Genomic DNA, 19,785 nt, shown 5'->3' with positions numbered 1-19,785 from the left:
GTTAAAATTCAAATATTAAAAGTAATTTTATAAATTTCCTTTAAATTATAAATCATCAGAATACTTTCATTTGAAAATATAATAAGAGTTTATATCAGATATAAACCTTGTCTCGTAGAAGCAAGGAGGAACTAAAAAATCCATTGAAAAATGTCACTTCAATGCTAGAAACCATCCAATTGATGATCTCGACTTTGAGATGTATGAGAATAAAAACAAAAAGAGATTTCTATTTTCAAAAACTTTTAAGTGTCTATAGATCAGCTCGATCTAGACAATATTTTGAACTTCAAATTTTATAATTTGAAATAAAATACATTTTGAGATCATCACAAAATTTCCAATAGCCAAAACTACATCTTATAGAGTTAAGAGGTGCACGTCTCAACCTCACCCATTTGGCTGGGCTTCTAAAGCCATATTACACCAAAGTTTGTTAAAACCGCGGCCTTATGAGAATCCACACGCGAACTTCGGTACCAGATTAGACCGACTAATTGTGTCGTGGACTAAAAAGGTTTAGACCGAGAAGTAATTAAGACAAAGAGAGGGGTATTGGGACCCCAAAAGGACGACTGTGCCCTTTATTTCCCAACACATTTGCATCTATTTTTTGGCACTTAAATAACTTGCAGCGAACTTTTGTACTAAGCTGTTTTATTCCTTTCGTATGTCCATGTCGAGTACTAAGATGTTTCCTTTCTTTCTTCTAAGGTTCAGATTCAACCATGTTCATCCAAGGGCCAATAATGAATCTCTTTTTTATTTTTAAATTTTTTAAAATAATATTAAGCTGATATTTTGTATTTAGATTCATTTTTATATGTCGGATTGAATAAAATTAATAAAAATAATTTGAATAAAAATGTGGACCAAAATATATTTAGAAATATTTTAATAATTATTTATTTAAATTATTTTTTAATTATTTAATAAAAATACATATACACATAAAATTTAGATAAATATCTTATATTAAGAAAATAAAAATGAGGTTAATTTTCGATCGTTGGATATTGGCCATATGAGAACTCAACTATTAGAAGGGTGCATCCTTCCACTAGTCCACATGATGTAGACATGATACTTTTCCATATCCAAAAAACCTGCACTCACATTACATATGGTGTTGGTTTTTTAGCAACTTGGGTGTTGATGGTCTGCTACCTCAAAGTCATACTAACATTATTGAGAATGTCTTTTGATGGGCTGCCAAAGGTGGGTAAATTGATTTTTCAGATCGGAAAGGTTGCAGTGGTGTGGGAGATTTGATTGGAGAGAAATATATGAGTTTTTTAAAGGATGATAATGAGATAGGGAAACTTGGTTAATAAGAGAATACACCATAGAATGTTGAGTTGGTTCTCTATTATGAAGGAAGGATTTGGTATGTCTAAAGCGGACATGAATATGAATGTTAGGAACTTAATGGTACAAACGGTGGTTAAGATTCGACAGAAAGGGTGATGGGCTGCTCGTGTGTTGGGTAGTGAATTGTCATGGAAGTCTGTCGGAGTTCTTGAACCAACAGGAGTTGGGGGGGCGTGATAAGGAACCACGTAGGTGTTTGTATCTTATGTTTTGCAGGTCCGTGTGATGTCAAAACAACGAATGAAACGAAAATGCTAGCTGTGGTTCAAGGTTTGAAAATCACTAAATTACAGGGGATGTAGGAATGTTGTGTGATTCTTTGTTTGATTGCTTTGTAACCTTTTTTGATCAATAAAATTACAAGACATTGCCCAAAAAAAAAAAAAAAAAAAAAAAAAAAAAAAAAAAAAAAAAAAAAAAAATAGAGACAGAAATATGAGAGAAGAGTGAGAGAGGTGATAAATGAGAGATGACGGGAAGGGTTGGCATTGAGGCTACCCCTGCCCTAGCCCTACACTAGTCTGTATAGTGTTCGCCTAGGCCCCAGCCCTAAGCTATAAAAGCCCATGCCTAGACCCAGCCCTAGCCCCATCTGGCTCGGCCAAATAATATAAAAAATAATACAAAAAAAAGCTAAAGAAAAAAGAGGACGAGTTGGATTGAACTCAAGTAGCTTAGCCCCAGGCCCGGCCCTACCCTAAGGTTGTGGTTGCCCTAGCCCAGCCTTAGGTACATTTCTTGAGCCGGGCCCACATTTTTTAGGACGGGCTTTCGGGGGCAGCCGGGCCACCACCCTCAACGGCGGGAATGTTATTATACAGCAAATTAAAGAGAGAACGGCGCGAACGTTGTTGTACAGGGAGAAGCGGAGAGAGAGTAAATCTGGATAGAGGGAAAAGCTGCCATTAGGTTTATTGGCTGCATTAGAACAAATTAGAGAGAGAGAGAGAGAGCTGCCATTAATGCTGTACCCTTCCAGCCTGCAAAGTTGTTGAATGGTTTCAACCACCAGGAAAATGGCTCCATTTTTAATCCCCACCCCACGTCCACAATAGCCCCTTAAATTCCCCATCCAACCTTCTCCCCCTCTAGAAACAAGCACATCATTGTTCTTCACCTGCAAATTCCGAGTTGCTCTTCTTAATCGTTCTCATCTTTGCGTACATAATTTTCAGAGCTTGAATGCTCTGATATGTAGGCAGTGTCCCCTGGTTTTGGATGAATCAGGGTTTAGGATCTGGGAAATAGGGCCTAGTGGTCAGAGAGCTACTGTATTTTTGGGAGAGCTTTATTTTTTCAGTAATTTCCACTGTGGTGTTTATTTATTTATTATTATTTTTTCATATATATTACCTCTTGTTGATTTCAGAGCTTCTTGTTTTCGGGCGAGTGTGTTGATTTTTGTGTGTCTAAGTCATGCATTATCACTTGATAAATCTATTTGGAATGTATTGCATTTTATGATGAACTAGGATTAAGTGGTTGTAAATATTTCAATTTTTCCGCCTGAATTTTCAAGCTATTTTAGCTGCATTTATAGTAGTTACAGTTTTCATTTATAGTAGTTACAGTTTTCGCATACTCTAGTGTGGATGCATTTGCTGTTTTGGATGTACTTGTGTTCGGGCTGTGGATTTGAGTCTTTGGTAATGAGCTTATCTGGTTCTTTGCTTCTCAGAGTTTCATCTATGTTTTCAATTACAGTGGGTTTTCTCATGAGATAGCTTTTGGCTCCTAGTCTCTGGTTGTCATACTCAAATTTTAAACATCTATGTGTACTGGAAAAATCCCAGAGTTTGTGGGTAAATTAGTGTTCGGTGTTTGAAGCAATGGCTAAGCAGCTACATGTTTTGAGTTGTGCATTAGCTTGTTTTGGCACAAAAGCTCAGAGACTGAAGTTTTTATCCATTCCCCATTAATGTTTCTAAGTTTTTAGGGTCAAATTAGTGCTTGGCATTTGGGAATTTCGAATTACATTTTTTATGACTCATTATCTGCATAATAATTCTCGAGTTCTATTCAAGTTATGTGAATTTTTAATTTTTGAAATGAATTCAGGTTCTTCATCTTAAAATCGGCTGGTTTAAAGGGCCATATTCTGCAGTAATGATTTTAGTGTTTGGAATCAGGGAATTTAGATTCTAGGTTTTTTGGCACTGGGGGTCTGGGATGGAGATTGGTGGGAATTATGCTTCTGGTTTATGGAATTCCTCTGATAATGTTTTTGAGAGAATGAACTCTTTTCGAGAAGATGATGATGAGCAAGCTTTGAAGTGGGCAGCACTCGAGAGATTGCCCACTTATGCTCGGGTACGAAGGGGTCTTTTCAAAAACATTGTTGGGGAGCACAGTGAGATCGATGTAGCAAGTCTAGGGTATCAGGATCGACAGCTGGTTCTCGATAGGCTCTTTAGCATATTGGATAAGGATTCTGAGCGGTTCCTTGCACAAATGCGAAGTCGATTCGATAGGTATACTATTTTCTTTTTTATCATGCAATTTCATTCCACCACATATTCATACTCGCACACACACTGTCTCTATCTTCCTCTCTCTCTTTTTGTAAGAAATCGGTGTTCATAATTGATTACACAGGGGAATGCTTTATGTTTCCTGGGCAGGCCAGAGAAATTTGTAGTTTCTCCAATTGATAGGGGTAGTTAAGTTTATTTTCTTGTGGAGTTTGTCGGTACTTGCTATGGAGTAATCCAAAGGAAAAAAAATAGTCTTTTTTTTTAATTGTTCTTGTGAAAACCTGTTTGTCTCCATTGCCTATGATTTTTCTGTTTTACTTGAAGTCGCTAGTGGTGTTTTCTACTTCTTGTGGGTGGGAGTCCTTTTCCCTATGAACTTAACTCATGGGAAACTTATTTGTTAGTTTCAAAATGTTATTCAATATCTATTGAAAATTAGTAGATGTTAAGAGAGTAGGTGATAGGCTCTTGTTAATTAAACCTGTGTTAGGAGAGGAGATAATTAATGCAATTAGTGCTCATACGCCGCCACATGTAGGATTGGAGGATAGAATTAAAAGACAATTATGGAAGGATATAAATGGACTGGTCCCTGGAATAACAAATGGAAAGAGGACATTTTTAGGAAGGAGTTTAAATGGTCATGTATGAAAAGGTAGTAGAGGGTATTAAATGGTACATGGAGGATATGGATTTGGGGTTACGAATGAGATGGGTGATGCTATTCTTGATTTTGCTATGGCTTTACGATTTAACAATCATAAACACCTATGATGATCTATTGAAAACCTCATTGTTGAAAGAAAATCTTTCGCATACTTGTAATTATTGAACGGAAGTATACGGAATATATTGATCATCAAAATAAAAATCTAGTACTTTCCTAATTCACTAAGAGCTGAAAGATCTATTATGGATCATTGTGGATGAGCTATTTGTCTTTTTGTAATGGTTATCAATATTCTTTTGGACTTCTTTTGGTTGTTGGGAGTGTAAGTTTTTCATCAGTTATCGTTTCTGTCTGCTAATGTTGTTGAAGGCATCTATGACTTCTAAGGAATTATAACTGTGATGTGCGTTTTTTTCTGCACATTTGGAAATTTATGTGATCCACTAATGATTATCATTTGTTTTATTATGAAATTTGCAGAGTTGGGTTGGAATTTCCAAAAATCGAGGTTCGGTTTCAGCAGCTAAAAGTAGATGCATTTGTCCATGTAGGAAGTAGAGCTCTACCTACTATTCCCAACTTCATTTTTAACATGACCGAGGTAGGAAAGAGTGGCTTTTTTCGAATACAAAGAATTTGGAATTTTTGTGCTTCTGTGAATTTTTTCTTCTCTTTGATTTATGGAACATTTTCTCGCAAGGCCTTCTTAAGGCAATTCCGGGTTTTCCCAAGCAGAAAAAAGCGACTCTCAGTACTGGACAGCCTCAGTGGGATCATTAGACCTTCCAGGTGAAATTCTGCGAGATTTGAGTTACTGACATTAAGGTGGTTTGTCTTAGTACTTTTAATGACTGATTTGCTTTTATTTTTAGATTGACATTGCTTTTGGGTCCTCCAAGCTCCGGGAAAACAACATTGCTCTTGGCTCTCGCTGGAAGGCTTGGATCAGATTTGCAGGTCTGCAAACTTCTTTCGTTATATTTTCTCATTACATGGCAATCTTGGACTAAGCTTCTTAAAAGTACTTGCAGGTTTGACCGTTTGATGGCATGAGAATGTACACACCAATTAGCTTTTTTTGTCCCTACTTGCCTGAAATATTGTACTGATATATGGTGGTGGTGGCCATTGAATACTCTCAGATATGTATATATCAAACACAAAGAAACCAGGGGCCCATGTGCACATTTAGTTTTCTTAATTGAAAAAGATACAGAACAACCTTCTTATTCAAAAAAATAAAAAAAAGATACAGAATAACCTTGAAACTATGAGAATGCTCCCTCATTCCCCAACATACCAAATGATGTTTGACACAAACAATTGAAAAAAAAGCCCACATAGATGTCCTCCAAGAATTCTAGCTGGATCCATACTGCAATGTGCAAGTGCATCACATGTATTTGCTTCAGATGGTGCCTAGGGTGGCACAGAAACTTGAGATCACAAGAGGGGGGTTTTTATTGGAAAGCCTGGAAGGGAAACAACAAAGGTTATGATGCGCAGATACAGCTTTCAACACAGCTAAAACATGAAGTTCCTGTTAATAAAATTTGAAGTATCTGATATGGATACTGCATCCATTGCGAAGTATCCTATGCATAATAGGCTGACAGTCTATACTATTTGTGATAAAGATCATTTGGTTTGGGTAGAGCAGGTAGCAACTGTTAGTGGGTGATTGGCATTATGGTCAAGTCATTATCAATAGCATGGGCCCTTTTAAGCTAAATAAATTAAGATTTAGGGGTAGCTGTTAGTTTCTCATAGAACTAGCAGTGTTTTCACAGTCAGGCTTTGTTGCTCTGTATTCCAGTTAATGTGGTTATCGATCTTGATGCTTACACCAAATAGAATTCTAAAAATCAGGGAGCTTTCTTTGTGCACGGCATGCAACAGTCAGGCTTTGTTGCTCTGTCTTCTAGTTAATGTAGTTATCGATCTTGATGTTTATACCAAATAGAATTCTAAAAATCAGGGAGCTTTCTTTGTGCATGGCATGAAATCATGAAATAATTTTCCTAGCGATGAACTTAGGTGGAAAATGGTCTGTTTCTTTAAGTATTGTACTTTCCTATAAATCGTTACTGTGCAATGCTACAGGTGTCAGGCAGTATAACATATAACGGACACAAGCTGAGCGAGTTTGTGCCTCAGAGAACATCAGCATATGTGAGTCAGCAGGAAGCGCATGTGGGGGAGATGACAGTGAGAGAAATTTTAGAATTTTCAGGACGTTGCCAAGGTGTTGGAATAAAATATGGTTAGTAGTGCAACACTCTTCCTTAATAAAGTTAATGTCTTTTGCAATGAATATGATGTATGAATTGCTGCGGTAGATATGCTCTTGGAACTGGCAAGAAGGGAAAAGAGTGCTGGAGTCAAGCCCGATGAAGACCTTGATCTTCTTATGAAGGTACATTGTGCATGCAATGATAGGTCTTATGTTCCTTGGATACAGTGGCCTATCTATCATTATCGTTATGATGGCGATGATTATTGTTATTGTTACTAGGTCTGTAAATAATCCAGTGACTCCTGAGAAACTGTTCTACATTAACTCATCACTGTCCATTGAGGTGATGGATGGTGATTAAGAGAGACTGGTGGTTCATTTCTTATTCTGGCGGGTCCTATACTCTCCCCATCACTTTACCTCAATTCAATGGAAAATGATGATTGGAATAGATTGTGACTTTTTTTATAGACATTTATTAATTATTATTTTGATAGTTAACATCACAAGTGCTCGACAAAAGTAGCTGTCATCAAAGATTCAGTCAACGGTCATTTTCTGTAAACATGCCTCTAGATTACCTGGATGAATTCTTGTTGTTCAGGCATTGGCTTTGGAGGGTCAAGAAACTAGCCTCGTGACAGAATACATAATGAAGGTATAAATATAGCTTAGAAAAATAGGAGATGCATCTTTGTTGGATCACCTAATGTGCTACTTGGTGGTTACTGATGTCTTATATTACTACTAGCACAGATGTTGGGACTAAACATATGTGCTGATACTTTGGTGGGAGATGAAATGATTAAAGGGATATCTGGGGGTCAAAAGAAACGTCTTACTACGGGTATTTAACACATCTCATATTTCGGTTTCTTTTCTTTACAGCTTCTGTTTAAATATGTTGCTTCGAATTCTTGAAAATGTAGTGGTACATGGACTTTTCAGGTGAATTACTAGTTGGCCCAGCTCGAGTGTTGTTCATGGATGAGATATCAACTGGTCTTGATAGTTCAACCACATACCAAATAATTAGATATCTGAGGCATTCGGTCCATGCACTAGATGGCACTACTGTAATATCCCTTTTGCAACCAGCACCAGAAACTTACGAATTGTTTGATGATGTCATACTCCTTTCTGAAGGTCAGATTGTTTATCAAGGACCTCGCGAATATGTCCTTAGCTTCTTTGAGTTAATGGGATTTCGCTGTCCAGAGAGGAAAAATGTGGCTGACTTCTTGCAAGAAGTAAGTCCTTATTTGTTTAGACTCAACGATTTGTGAACTGCGACTTAAAAGTTGGTTCTTCTTCTAATTATTATTGTTATTAGTATCATTATTATTACTAGTAGTATTATCATCATCATCATCATTAGTACCCTCCACCTCCTCCTCTCCCCCCTCGTCTTCCTGCTCTGCTGCTTTTCCTTCTTTTCCTCTGCTTTTCCTCCTCCTCCTGCTGCTGCTTCTCCTCCTCCTCCTCTTCTTCAATCAATAATTATAAGTCTTTTAATCAATAATTATCATGATAAGTTTTTGCATTCTTCTTGATTTCAGGTTACTTCAAAGAAGGATCAGCAGCAGTACTGGTCTTCACATCATCCTTACCAATATGTACCTGTGGTAAAGTTTGTGGAAGCTTTTCGCTCATTTTCTGTTGGGAGGCATTTGTCTGAGGAGCTAGCTGTTCCATATGACAAACGAAATAATCATCCAGCAGCCCTGTCAACTTCTAACTATGGGGTCAGAAAATCTGTGCTTCTCAAGGCCAGTTTTTACTGGCAGATGCTATTGATGAAGAGGAATTCATTCATATACGTCTTCAAGTTTATTCAGGTAATTTTGAAATCTGGTTTTGACCCAAGTGAAATGTTTGGTTATCCATCATTATTGAGATATGTTATGGGCTATGTTTTGAAAAATGGAATGGTGGAGCCTGAGAAGGGTCCGATTTGGATCAATCTGATTCTATGGGTTAGAGAAGAAATTAAAAAAAAAAAAAAATGCAAACCAGCTGGTTCAGCAGACTTCAAACTGGTCTTCCCTGCCACAATGACTCGTCCAATGCAAATCAAAACATTAAAACTATTCAAAATGGTTCAATGGCTTAAAGAAGGGGCCACTTTGGTTAAATCTGGTTCGATGGGTGAAAAGTCATTTAAAATATAAAAATAAATAAAAAGTGTAAATCATCCAGTTCAACCTACTTCGAGCAGGTCTAGCCTGTTTTAAACGGCCCATTCAAAACCATTCAAAATGGTTCAGAATGTTCAACCATTGTGATATCAGTCCCACTTCCCTGTCCAACTAGTTGAATTGGATGGTCTCGTGCGATTTCTAAAACATTTATTATGATGTATCATATTTTGAGATGCATCTCTTGCAGCTGTTTTTTGTTGCTGTGATCTCAATGACTGTGTTCTTCCGAACAAGGATGCATCATAACACAGTGGATGATGGTGGGGTTTATCTTGGAGCATTGTACTTTGGCATACTGATGATTTTATTTAATGGGTTTACGGAGGTCCCTATGCTGATAGCCAAGCTTCCTGTGATTTATAAGCATAGAGATTTGCACTTCTACCCTTGTTGGGTTTACACGCTTCCCTCCTGGCTCCTGAGCATTCCAACCTCCCTCATGGAGTCTGGTATGTGGGTGGCAGTCACATACTACGTGATTGGCTTTGACCCTGAAATATCAAGGTCAGGGCTTTTATTTATACTGCAGACTTAAGTTGTTTCGATTCATTTTATTTTCTATTTTTATTTGATGTAATGAACTAATTACGTTTAGTTTTTTTCTTCAGATTCTTTCGACAGTTTCTGTTATATTTCTTTTTGCACCAGATGTCTATAAGTCTTTTCCGACTGATGGCATCCTTGGGTCGAAATATGATAGTTGCCAACACATTTGGGTCATTTGCTATGTTAGTTGTCATGGTTCTTGGAGGATATATAATTTCTAGAGGTTAGTTATCTGCTACGAATTCTTTTATTGTCCCTCTTTTTTTGGACTGCACCACTGGGTTACATTTATCATTTTGATTCATACAGATAACATCAGAAGCTGGTGGATGTGGGGGTACTGGTTTTCACCTTTGATGTATGCTCAGAATGCAGCTTCTGCAAATGAGTTTCTTGGAAACTCATGGCATAAGGTAATTTTATCCCTCAGCTCGAGTTTTTTCGAAAACGTTGCTGCTTAATCCATCTGGAAGAGATTTATTGTCAATTACATCGCTTAAGTGATCAGTGTGAATAATAGCTACTCTCTCTTATTTTATTACTAACTGTTCTTGGTTAGAAACAAAAATTTGTTATTCATTAGTGAGTAGTTACACAATACTTCAATTGAGTTGGTCCCCTTATACTGACTCATCCTTTAATCCGTTGGGAGGATTACCGAAGATCTTTCATCCACAAAGCCTGTTTGACTTTAGAAATCAACTTGGGCACTGTTTCTTTTGAAGTTTTTTCATGTTCATCAGATTTTGAGAATAGAAGATTCCTATGTGATCAGCATGAAGCTAATCTTTTTTTTCTGATAATGAAGCTAATGTTGATTCTTTGGTTAACTTGCTGGTTACATCAGATTTTGATGCTTTGTTTCAACATATGCAAGAGTTTTGTATATAATTCTGTCAGGCACTAATTTCTGGCATTTCAGTTTCTACTGCGGAAGATTTGTTATGAATTTCTTCTAATAATTGCAGTAAAACGAAAAAATTGAGGGGACAGATCGTCATCATCTGAGCCTTATCCTAACTATTTGGAATCAACTACATGAATCTTGTTCCATCATTCCGATCTATCAAGTTCATACCCCCAGTTAGATCATAGGTCACTTTATCCCTTCTTACTATTTCCATCCATTTCCTTTTGGGCCTTCTCTTGCCTTTTAAAAGCTCTACTGGGAATGCCCTAGCATGAGCATATAACATTGATTGTGAATTCATGAAATAGATGTGGCAAATGTTTTGCTCTTGGTACCAATCTAACATGACTCTTCTCATTTCTCTGGGCTTGGGACTGGCCATGGGGGACTAATATCCTATAGTAAATTTGGATCCTCTTTTTCTGGTTTGTCTATGCAGAAACTTGACGTTGATCTAATCCCAAATGACAAATATTGGAGAATAATTGCAGCGTTTAGCTAGTGAATTGCACTCTTGATTATGGGAACATTTTTGTTATTTATTGTCAATTTTAATATGTGGTGTTGGGTAGTTGGTGTAGGTTTATGTCAATTGGTGCTGGCACTTTTCTCGAAGTGTGTATTTTTTGATCTTTGTGACTTTAAAGTCCTTGTTGCTGGACCCAATTAAGGAAGATTTATGGAACTGTGTTGGAGCGAGATTGTCAACATTTTCTGTCCTTTTTATTTCTGCTGCTATTACAACAATAATCCGATACAATTCTTGCCATCAAGTCTATCTCAACTGTGGTTGGTCCCATGCAATGTAACACCAAAAAAATAACATAATTATAGAGAGTACATTTATTGTAGTGAAAAATGACTACCTGGGTTTACAGGTGGCTGCCCAGTAATGAGGTAGAAGAAACTTGGCAAGGGTTGGGCCATCTCTAAAGCTCGGGAGTCAATCTAGGTTACTCTCTTTCAGTGGGCAGAAAACGTTCATACAGGTTAAGGAATTTTCGAATAAGTTATTCTTATAGTAGAGGGAAAAGTTTTTAGGTTTAGAACCCCTAAGGAGTCTCTTAGATCATTTTTATTGGATCTACGAGGTCTAAGAATGCAAAAACCTAGCCAAAAGGTATCCAACTTTGTTTTTGGGTGTGATGTTCCCCGAGGCATTTCACGGTATGCTTGTGTCCTTGTGACTTGTGGACTGGGGTGTATTTTAAAAATAGCCGCTCGTGTAAGGTTCGCTCGTTACCCTTAAGTCTTCAGGTTTTTGTCTTTCTCTCCACTTCAACAAATTTCATTTTTTTGTTCCTCTGAAGTCCTGATTGAGGATGGAAATACAAAGATCTCATGGACCCAAAGAAATGCCATGGTAGTGCAGTTCTGCAGGAAAATAGGATGGGATTTATGGTACAAGCAATAGAGCATGAATTTTTTTTCCCTTTCTTTTTGGAATTAGAGACTCGGCACTAAAATTTTGTCATTGATTAGTAAGAGTGAAAGTGAGTTGTTGAGTTTTACATGTATCGTGTCACGTGGCCAGCTTTTATAAATGATCGAGAAAGATTATTCAGAACATAGAACTTTACAAATACTTATACAAAGTGCACATCAAGTTGTATCCGAGATGCAGACAGAAACAAAAAATAAACCAACTTGAAGGTGAACACAAATCAGCTAAAGCAGGATCAATGTATATAAGACTTATACGGGTGTTAGGGCATGTTGGATGGTGAGGCCAAGGGCACTGGGCTTCTGTCTTTTGTTAGGTTTTCACTTTACCCTTGGCCTCCTTTCATACCCGGAATTTGTTGACAGGGGCAATGTGATTAAATTTTTAGATGGTGTCAGAATTTATATTTTTATGGAGATTTAGGGTGCTGCAACAAGATTCATCTTACTATGACTAGAGCAAATGTAGGTCCTCTCTTAGGGATGGAAGTATAGCAGCTAGATTCCTCTTTGATATATGATATATGGGTAGTAATTTTCTACCACGTTGAGCTATATAATGTAATGCTGTTGCTTTAATGAGAGCGTTACCAACAAACCATCGTAAGTGCTTTGGAAATATGGTATAATGCTAAGTTCTTTCCAAATGTTAGATGAAAGAAATGTAGTATAATCTTAATCCCTTTGGAAATCCTACCAGACTAACAAAAAGTTTGTATTATCTTAAAAGTATTCAGAACTTTTTACCGAGAAGCATGATTCTTATTGTTGTTGTTGTTGTTATATTGTATTTGGTCACTTTGGATGTAACATTTTGGTGGCTTTTATTGTGTTGCAGAAAGCCACCCACCACAGTAATGAGTCATTAGGTATATTACTTATCAAAACACGTGGACTATTCCCCGAGGAATACTGGTATTGGATTGGTGCTGGGGCCCTGCTCGGTTATTCAATCCTATTCAACCTGCTGTTCACTTTTTTCCTGACATATCTTAATCGTAAGCAATATTCTGAATGGACTATTAAAAACTACATGAATTCATGGAGTTATGGACTACTGTGAGTAAGATAATCTTAAATTTTAAACAGCTCTCGGGAAGCAACAGGCAGTGCTATCAAAAGAAGAGCTTAAGCAGAGGAATGACAGGAAGAAAGGAGGTCAGCTTCAGTTAAGTGATTACTTGCGTTCAAGAACTATAAAAGGTACCTATAAAGAGAAAACCTCTTAAGATGTTCAGGGGATATAAATTGCATCAGGATTCGATCGGTTCTATTATTTTTCTTCATACAAGTTATTTTTACATGCTCATAATTTGGTGCAGGAACAATAGGAACTGAAAGAAGAGGAATGGTCCTTCCTTTTCATCCGTTGTCTATGTGCTTCAGCAACATTAGTTACTATGTTGATGTTCCCGTGGTATGTTTGAAATGATTGTCACTTGATCTCATTCCCGTTTTGGTAAGTAATAGTGTCCCAACTAATTCTAGTGGCTTTCCCTCAAGGAACTGAAACAACAAGGTGTCTTAGAGGACCGGTTGCAGTTGTTGGTTGATGTTACTGGAGCATTCAGACCAGGTATTCTTACTGCATTGGTTGGCGTGAGTGGTGCTGGTAAAACCACCCTCATGGATGTTCTTTCCGGGAGAAAAACTGGTGGGCACATAGAAGGGACCATAAGTATATCCGGCTACCCGAAAAGGCAGGAAACCTTTGCAAGAATATCTGGCTATTGTGAGCAGAATGACATCCATTCTCCTTGTCTGACCGTCCATGAATCTCTCATCTATTCTGCATGGCTTCGATTACCTTCTCATGTTGATTTGGAAACTCAGAGGGTAAATTCTTCAGCAGCTTCACTTTCTACTGCTCTCCTGGTTTTAGGGGGCATTGCATTGAATAATTGTGAAATTCTACTCCATTTGATCATCACCATCCCACTAAAATGATGGTTGTTAGTGGAGAGGCAGTGGGACCCACAAGTTCCACTCTCCATCATGTCCCTGTCATTAGTTATTGATGATCAAATAGATTATGCTTTATATAAAGTCCCTTGGATTTTCTTTTCTTTTCTTTTTCTTTTTACTTTCCCTTTGTTTTCTTATCCTGATGTATGTCTTGGAGGGAGATTACAGTGGGGTTTATGTAGCATACTTGTTATTAAAAGAAGCTTATTTTGTGGCGGAGTTGCAGACTTTTGTGGATGAGGTGATGGAGCTTGTGGAACTTACCCCTCTAAGTGGAGCTCTTGTTGGTCTACCGGGAATAGATGGCTTGTCAACAGAGCAGCGTAAAAGGTTGACCATTGCTGTGGAGCTTGTCGCGAACCCATCCATTGTTTTCATGGATGAACCCACTTCAGGATTGGATGCCAGAGCAGCAGCCATTGTCATGAGAACTGTGAGAAATATTGTGAACACTGGAAGGACAATTGTGTGCACCATTCATCAGCCAAGCATCGACATCTTCGAATCATTTGATGAGGTACTCCTTGCATCTTTGCCCATGATACTTCTAAAAGTTTGTATAACTAGTTGTTTCATTATAGGGTGGCAATAGGGTCACAATGCAGGGAAATACATACACGCTCTTGAGTGCACATGCACACACATATGTTAGGCTAGTCTCTCTTAATGGAGTAGTTCCTTAACATATTCAATAGTTTTTGACACTTGATGCCCTTACTTTACCATGCAGTGACTTTTTGCTTGCGGTATTTTAGGTGATTAATTAAGTGTAAATGAAAGCATTTATTAACTATGATGTGAAATCACCCACATGGGATGAGATATCACCCATATGGAGCATTAATACTTTCGAACAACTAACAAAATGTCATTATCTTTCTATAAATATATTTACTTTACTCAATAAGGACCAAAAAATGACCTTGCTCAAAACATTTTTGTATTACAAAGCAAAGGTAATAAGTATCCAGTGAATGTTAAGTAGGTTATAGAAGTAACTCTTGTGGCCCATGTTTTGCAGCTTTTGTTTATGAAGCGTGGAGGGCAGTTAATTTATGCTGGTCCCCTCGGCCTACATTCTCAGAAGCTGATTGAGTTTTTTGAGGTAAGCTATGGTTATTGCTGATCTTAGTGGTTGACAATCTTGCTGTGTCTTATGCCTTTATCTGGTATCCTGAATACTTGGGCAATGACTTTGCTTAAAATAGAATAATGCAGTTGGCATATTGCTACATGTATACATTTGCGTTCAAGTGATTCATCTATGTAAGGAGGGGGGGATAATGTTGTTGACATAACAATCTACCTATTGTAGTGCAAAACAAGCATCAATGAACACTTCACTTGTATATTTCAGTATACCCGTGTCATACCATTAATAAAACAATATTAGCATGTAAAGTATAAGTTGATATACACTGAAGAAATAGTTATTTGTTGTATCAGAAAATAGAACAAAATTATCTTATGAAGCTCTAGAAGGCAGTACGTCTTTGCGGGATTTTTTTGGAGCTCATATTTATGGTGATATATTTTTGGGGTCTTTCTTTGCACTTGTAGGCAGTTGAAGGAGTGCCAAAAATCAAAGAGGGTTATAACCCCGCAGCATGGATGCTAGATGTCACTTCCTCTTCTGAGGAAAGTCGCCTTGGTGTTGACTTTGCTGAAATCTACAAATCGTCAACGTTGTACCAGTAAGTAGTATTTGGGTGCCAGTTTCGGTTTTTCGGTGAATCCTAGTAATCTAATGCCTTTTTTATTTCTTAGACAAAAGAAGAAACCCATTAGCCTAGTGGTTTTATTTGGATTAAAAGAGAAACAAGTAACTTAATGCTTTTGATGTATTACTCGTGCACTAGTTGTGTGCTCAACTCCAGTTCCCAATAAAAAAAGACAAAAAAATCTTTTGGCTGGGTCTTGAAAGTTATGTAATAATTGTCTATTTCTGTTGGTATAGGCAGAACAGGGAGATGGTTGAAAATCTGAGAAGGCCAAATTGTGACTCGAAAGAGCTAAGCTTCCCTACCAAATATTCTCAGCCCTTCTCCGTCCAATTTGTGGCCTGTCTCTGGAAGCAGCACTGGTCCTATTGGAGAAACCCTCAATACACTGCAGTACGGTTCTTCTATACTGTCATCATTTCTTTGATGTTCGGTACAATCTGCTGGAGATTTGGTTCTAAAAGGTATCCTACTTGGGCCATATTTCCAAACCATTTAGATTAATGCTTACTCGCTAAACATTTTTCACGAATGGCCTCTATAATCGGCAGTCTAGATAAACTATCTTTTTATTTGGCTGGTGACAACTTACATTTTCAGGGGAACACAGCAGGATATCTTTAATGCCATGGGATCCATGTATGCTGCAGTACTGTTTATTGGCATCACCAATGCAACTGCTGTTCAGCCTGTGGTTTCAGTGGAGAGGCTGGTATCATACCGGGAAAGAGCAGCTGGAATGTACTCTGCTCTGGCTTTCGCCTTTGCACAGGTCTTCTCTTGCACTTCTTCCTGTGATTTGTAGGGTGAAATGAAATTGAATTAAAGACCAAAGACCCCTGGATAATGGATACTCTGATCATTTCTAAAAGTGATTGAAATGCCCCAGAATATGCAAATGATGGCTGTTCTTTCCCTTTTGATCAATGGCCCCAGGCTTCTTGACTCAGCATGTCCATTCTTCTGCTTCAGCTACAAACTAGTGGCACTTTTATTTGATTTAGAAGTCTAAGAAAACATGCTGGAATTCAATATTGTGAAAATTCGAGAGGCAAATGTTTCATTTGATCTGCATTTGGAAAAGGTGATATTTCATGGCTGGGCATTTTCTTTTGTATTTGAAATGAAGGCTTGACATCTCAATCCTTTCATTCCTTCCATATTACTACAAAAGGACTTCATATTATTTGGAAATGTTGATGAGAAAACTCATTAAAAATTGTGTCATGATGGTCATTCTTATGAAATTGGAAGATGTTGGCTACGTAAATGTTTAGGCCTCTCTGCTAGCAATCGGTTATTGTGAATTATGTATTTATATTCCTTAGGCTGGAATTCAGGAAAAACCTCTGAGTTTTGTTTTATATCAGCCTAATTTGAGAACAGACAAATGCAACACCTGTCCTGAAAGAATAAATTCTAAAATATTGTATGGAGTTTCCATTTATTGGAAAAGAAATATTGTATGGAGTTTTGACTTATTTCTTGTTGGGAAACACAGTTTAACTCACTGTGGTCATATTTCCCTTTTCCGCTGAATTTCAACATATTTTTAACTCTGTTGACACCTTGAAATGTGGTTCTCTTTTTTGCAGGTGGCAATTGAGTTCCCCTATGTGCTTGTACAGACCCTGATCTATGGAACAATTTTCTATTCTTTGGCATCATTTGAATGGGTGGCTGTGAAATTTATTTGGTACATATGCTTCATGTATTTCACCCTCCTCTACTTCACCTTCTTTGGCATGATGACAATAGCAGTCACGCCCAACCATAATGTGGCCTCTATCATTGCGGCACCTTTCTATATGCTGTGGAACCTCTTCAGTGGGTTCATGATCCCTCATAAGGTAACTTCTTGAAATCCATTGCCTTTTCTTTTCCATTTACTGTTTTGAGAGCCTTATAAATGCCTACAATTTGGATTGGAACTTCCGCAAATTTTTTCTAGTTTTTGGAAGCAATGAGTTCTCTCGTTCTTAAATATTGTAGCAATTGCCTCTGCTGCTACAAAACCAATGTTGATTTTCTTATTCATCCTGAAATATGAGGTATGGTAACAGAAATCCCTTGAGCGGGAGCTAGGGAGAGGATTGTAGTTGCTGACTTTGAAATTGCATGGGTATTGGAAAATCCATTTGAAGTGTGGCTTGACCATTCCTCTTGGGCTCTTTAGTTCTTGTTTATGAATAATTGAAGTTAATGTTGAAATTGAAAAGGTGTTTTAAGTGTCAATTAAAAATGTTTATGGCCATTGTCACTCGTGTCAGTGGCTGACGAGTGTTAAGGGTGTTCAAACTTGAAATGACACTGCAAAGGTTGTAGCCATGTAAATGTTTGATAGAACTTTCATTAAAAGTATTAGGTCAGTTTGTTTTGTCAAGGTTCTCTTTTTTTGCTGCTTATTTATTGACCTTTTACCATTTTGCTTGACTGCTAATCATTATGTCAATTGTCAAATACTAGAAAGGGTTGCATATATAGTGATTCCACAGGTCCAAAATATACATTTGGACCTGCAACCGCGACCAACACCTAGTTAGGAAGATGATCTTGGAGTCTCGAGTTCTAATTTTTCTTACTTCATTCTTATCGTGAGATAAATATGATTCGGGAGCTTTGGCGTCCTTTGGATCCTCTTTGTTCCCATAAGTCCAATTAAGTAATTTGAATCCGCGTGGCTACCTGATCATTTTCATTCAAAAGAATTTCCAAGTGTTTGCATGCTACGGAATGCCCTTATCTTCTTTGATGGTTGCTGTCAAATGAGGTATTGACTCCTTGTCTTTCTGTGAGTAATAATCTTTTTTCGTTCAATAAACTGAAATGAAATTTTCCTCTCTCTAGAGGATACCTGGGTGGTGGAGATGGTACTATTGGGCAAACCCCATTGCATGGAGTCTTTATGGGCTTTTGACATCCCAATATGGTGACCTTGAGGAACGCATAATGCTAGCAGATGGAAAGCGCACAATGCCATTATCGCATTTCCTCGAAGAGTACTTTGGATTTGAGCATCGGCTTCTTGATGTGGCAGGGATTGTTGTTGTTGGATTTGCAGTGGTCTTCGCTGTGGTTTTCGCCTTCTCAATCAAATCCTTTAACTTCCAAAAGAGGTGAGAAAATATGTTCGGCTTGTCAATAGGTATTTTTATTTAGTGAGAGAAATGTTAAAATGTTGTGTTTGATATGTCTTGGGACAAGAAAGTTGAGCAATAAGTGAGTAAAAGCGCTCTTGTCTTGAGATGCATGTGGGTCTGTAGGTTGGTCTGAATGGTTTCTTGAATCGATTTGTGCATGATGTTTCACGTGCTACTTCTCAGTTTGAGTTGCTCTCTCTCTCTCATACATTCTTTGCTTCTAGTGTGTCCTCTCTCATCCATATTATTTGGTTACTCTCTCTCTCATACATTCTTTGGTTTTAGGGTGTTGTCTCACACAAATTATTTGGTTTTGGTGTCTGCCCCCATATCTGTCGTGCACATTCTTTGGTTTCAGTCCCCCCCCCCCCCCCCCCCACCACTCTCTCTCTCTGAGACACATGGAAGTCCTGGATACATATAAGAAAGCTACTTAAAAATTGGAAATCAAATTGTGAAATTTGGTACCGGATGAATATCACAATAGGTGGTCTTTGTGTTATATCAGAATGACTGGTTTGGGTGTCCATATTGGTCATATCAGAATGGGAACGGGTGGTTTGGGTATCTCATTTTTCTCTCTCCCTCTCCAAAATGTTTGGCATTGAAAACAAATTCAGCAAAGTTACCTTGCATAACTATCGTTTTTTGGTAAAGAAACACCGGTAAAATTTACCAAAATGGATTGAACTTAGTATGAGAGTAAGGTGTTTTCTAGTGTAAAGAGCACAGTTGACCATTTACTTTTGAAACATGGTCACATTTCCTTCCAACCATTTGATGTGAAATTTAGTCATTAAATTGAAACTGCCTATCAAGGCCGTAGTTAAGGAAAAGTACATAGGCCATTTATTTTTAATATAAAGAGGTTGCAATCACTTATCTTTTTTAAATTTTAAATTAGGTAGTTGTAAATATCATTAATTGGATTCAAAGTAAAAAGTTTTCTTAAATTTTGTGACACCTCAAGCCATTCAAATCGGCATCTAGCGGCTAAGAGTTAGGTGTGACAATGGACCCGGACCCGACTCGGGACTTGAGCGGTAGACTTGTTTGGGTCTGGGTCTAGGTCCAGTCTTGACGGTCAAGTCTGCATCCAAATCTTGGT

The 19,785-nt window shown here is 37.7% G+C and overlaps 1 protein-coding gene across 2 annotated transcripts; it reads left to right on the top strand.

Moving 5' to 3' along the window:
* Window positions 1–2,589: 2,589 nt before the first annotated feature.
* On the top strand, window positions 2,590–18,852 carry ABCG32 (pleiotropic drug resistance 4). Of its 2 annotated transcripts, none has more exons than XM_020661825.2 (24): window positions 2,590–3,842; window positions 4,996–5,116; window positions 5,216–5,304; window positions 5,388–5,472; window positions 6,619–6,778; window positions 6,855–6,931; window positions 7,356–7,409; window positions 7,508–7,598; window positions 7,700–8,001; window positions 8,311–8,589; window positions 9,140–9,456; window positions 9,561–9,721; window positions 9,808–9,911; window positions 12,690–12,849; window positions 12,941–13,054; window positions 13,174–13,268; window positions 13,355–13,687; window positions 14,043–14,333; window positions 14,838–14,921; window positions 15,377–15,510; window positions 15,774–16,001; window positions 16,138–16,309; window positions 17,133–17,387; window positions 18,385–18,852. In XM_020661825.2, exons 1-24 carry the CDS (start codon window positions 3,541–3,543, stop codon window positions 18,655–18,657), a joined length of 4,281 nt encoding a protein of 1,426 aa, XP_020517484.1. In that variant the 5' UTR covers window positions 2,590–3,540; the 3' UTR covers window positions 18,658–18,852. The 2 variants fall into 2 exon arrangements, with proteins under 2 accessions (XP_020517484.1, XP_088724064.1); XM_088867938.1 differs by having other exon boundaries at window positions 7,681–8,001.
* Window positions 18,853–19,785: the final 933 nt, after the last annotated feature.

The sequence above is a fragment of the Amborella trichopoda genome, chromosome 5 (assembly GCF_054954075.1).
Source record: "Amborella trichopoda isolate Santa Cruz 75 chromosome 5, AtrichopodaSantaCruz75HAP2 v2.0, whole genome shotgun sequence".
In the NCBI taxonomy this organism is placed as follows: domain Eukaryota; kingdom Viridiplantae; phylum Streptophyta; class Magnoliopsida; order Amborellales; family Amborellaceae; genus Amborella; species Amborella trichopoda.
The sequence above is the reverse complement of the archived record's forward strand: the minus strand, read 5'-3'. Positions and strand labels throughout refer to the sequence as shown.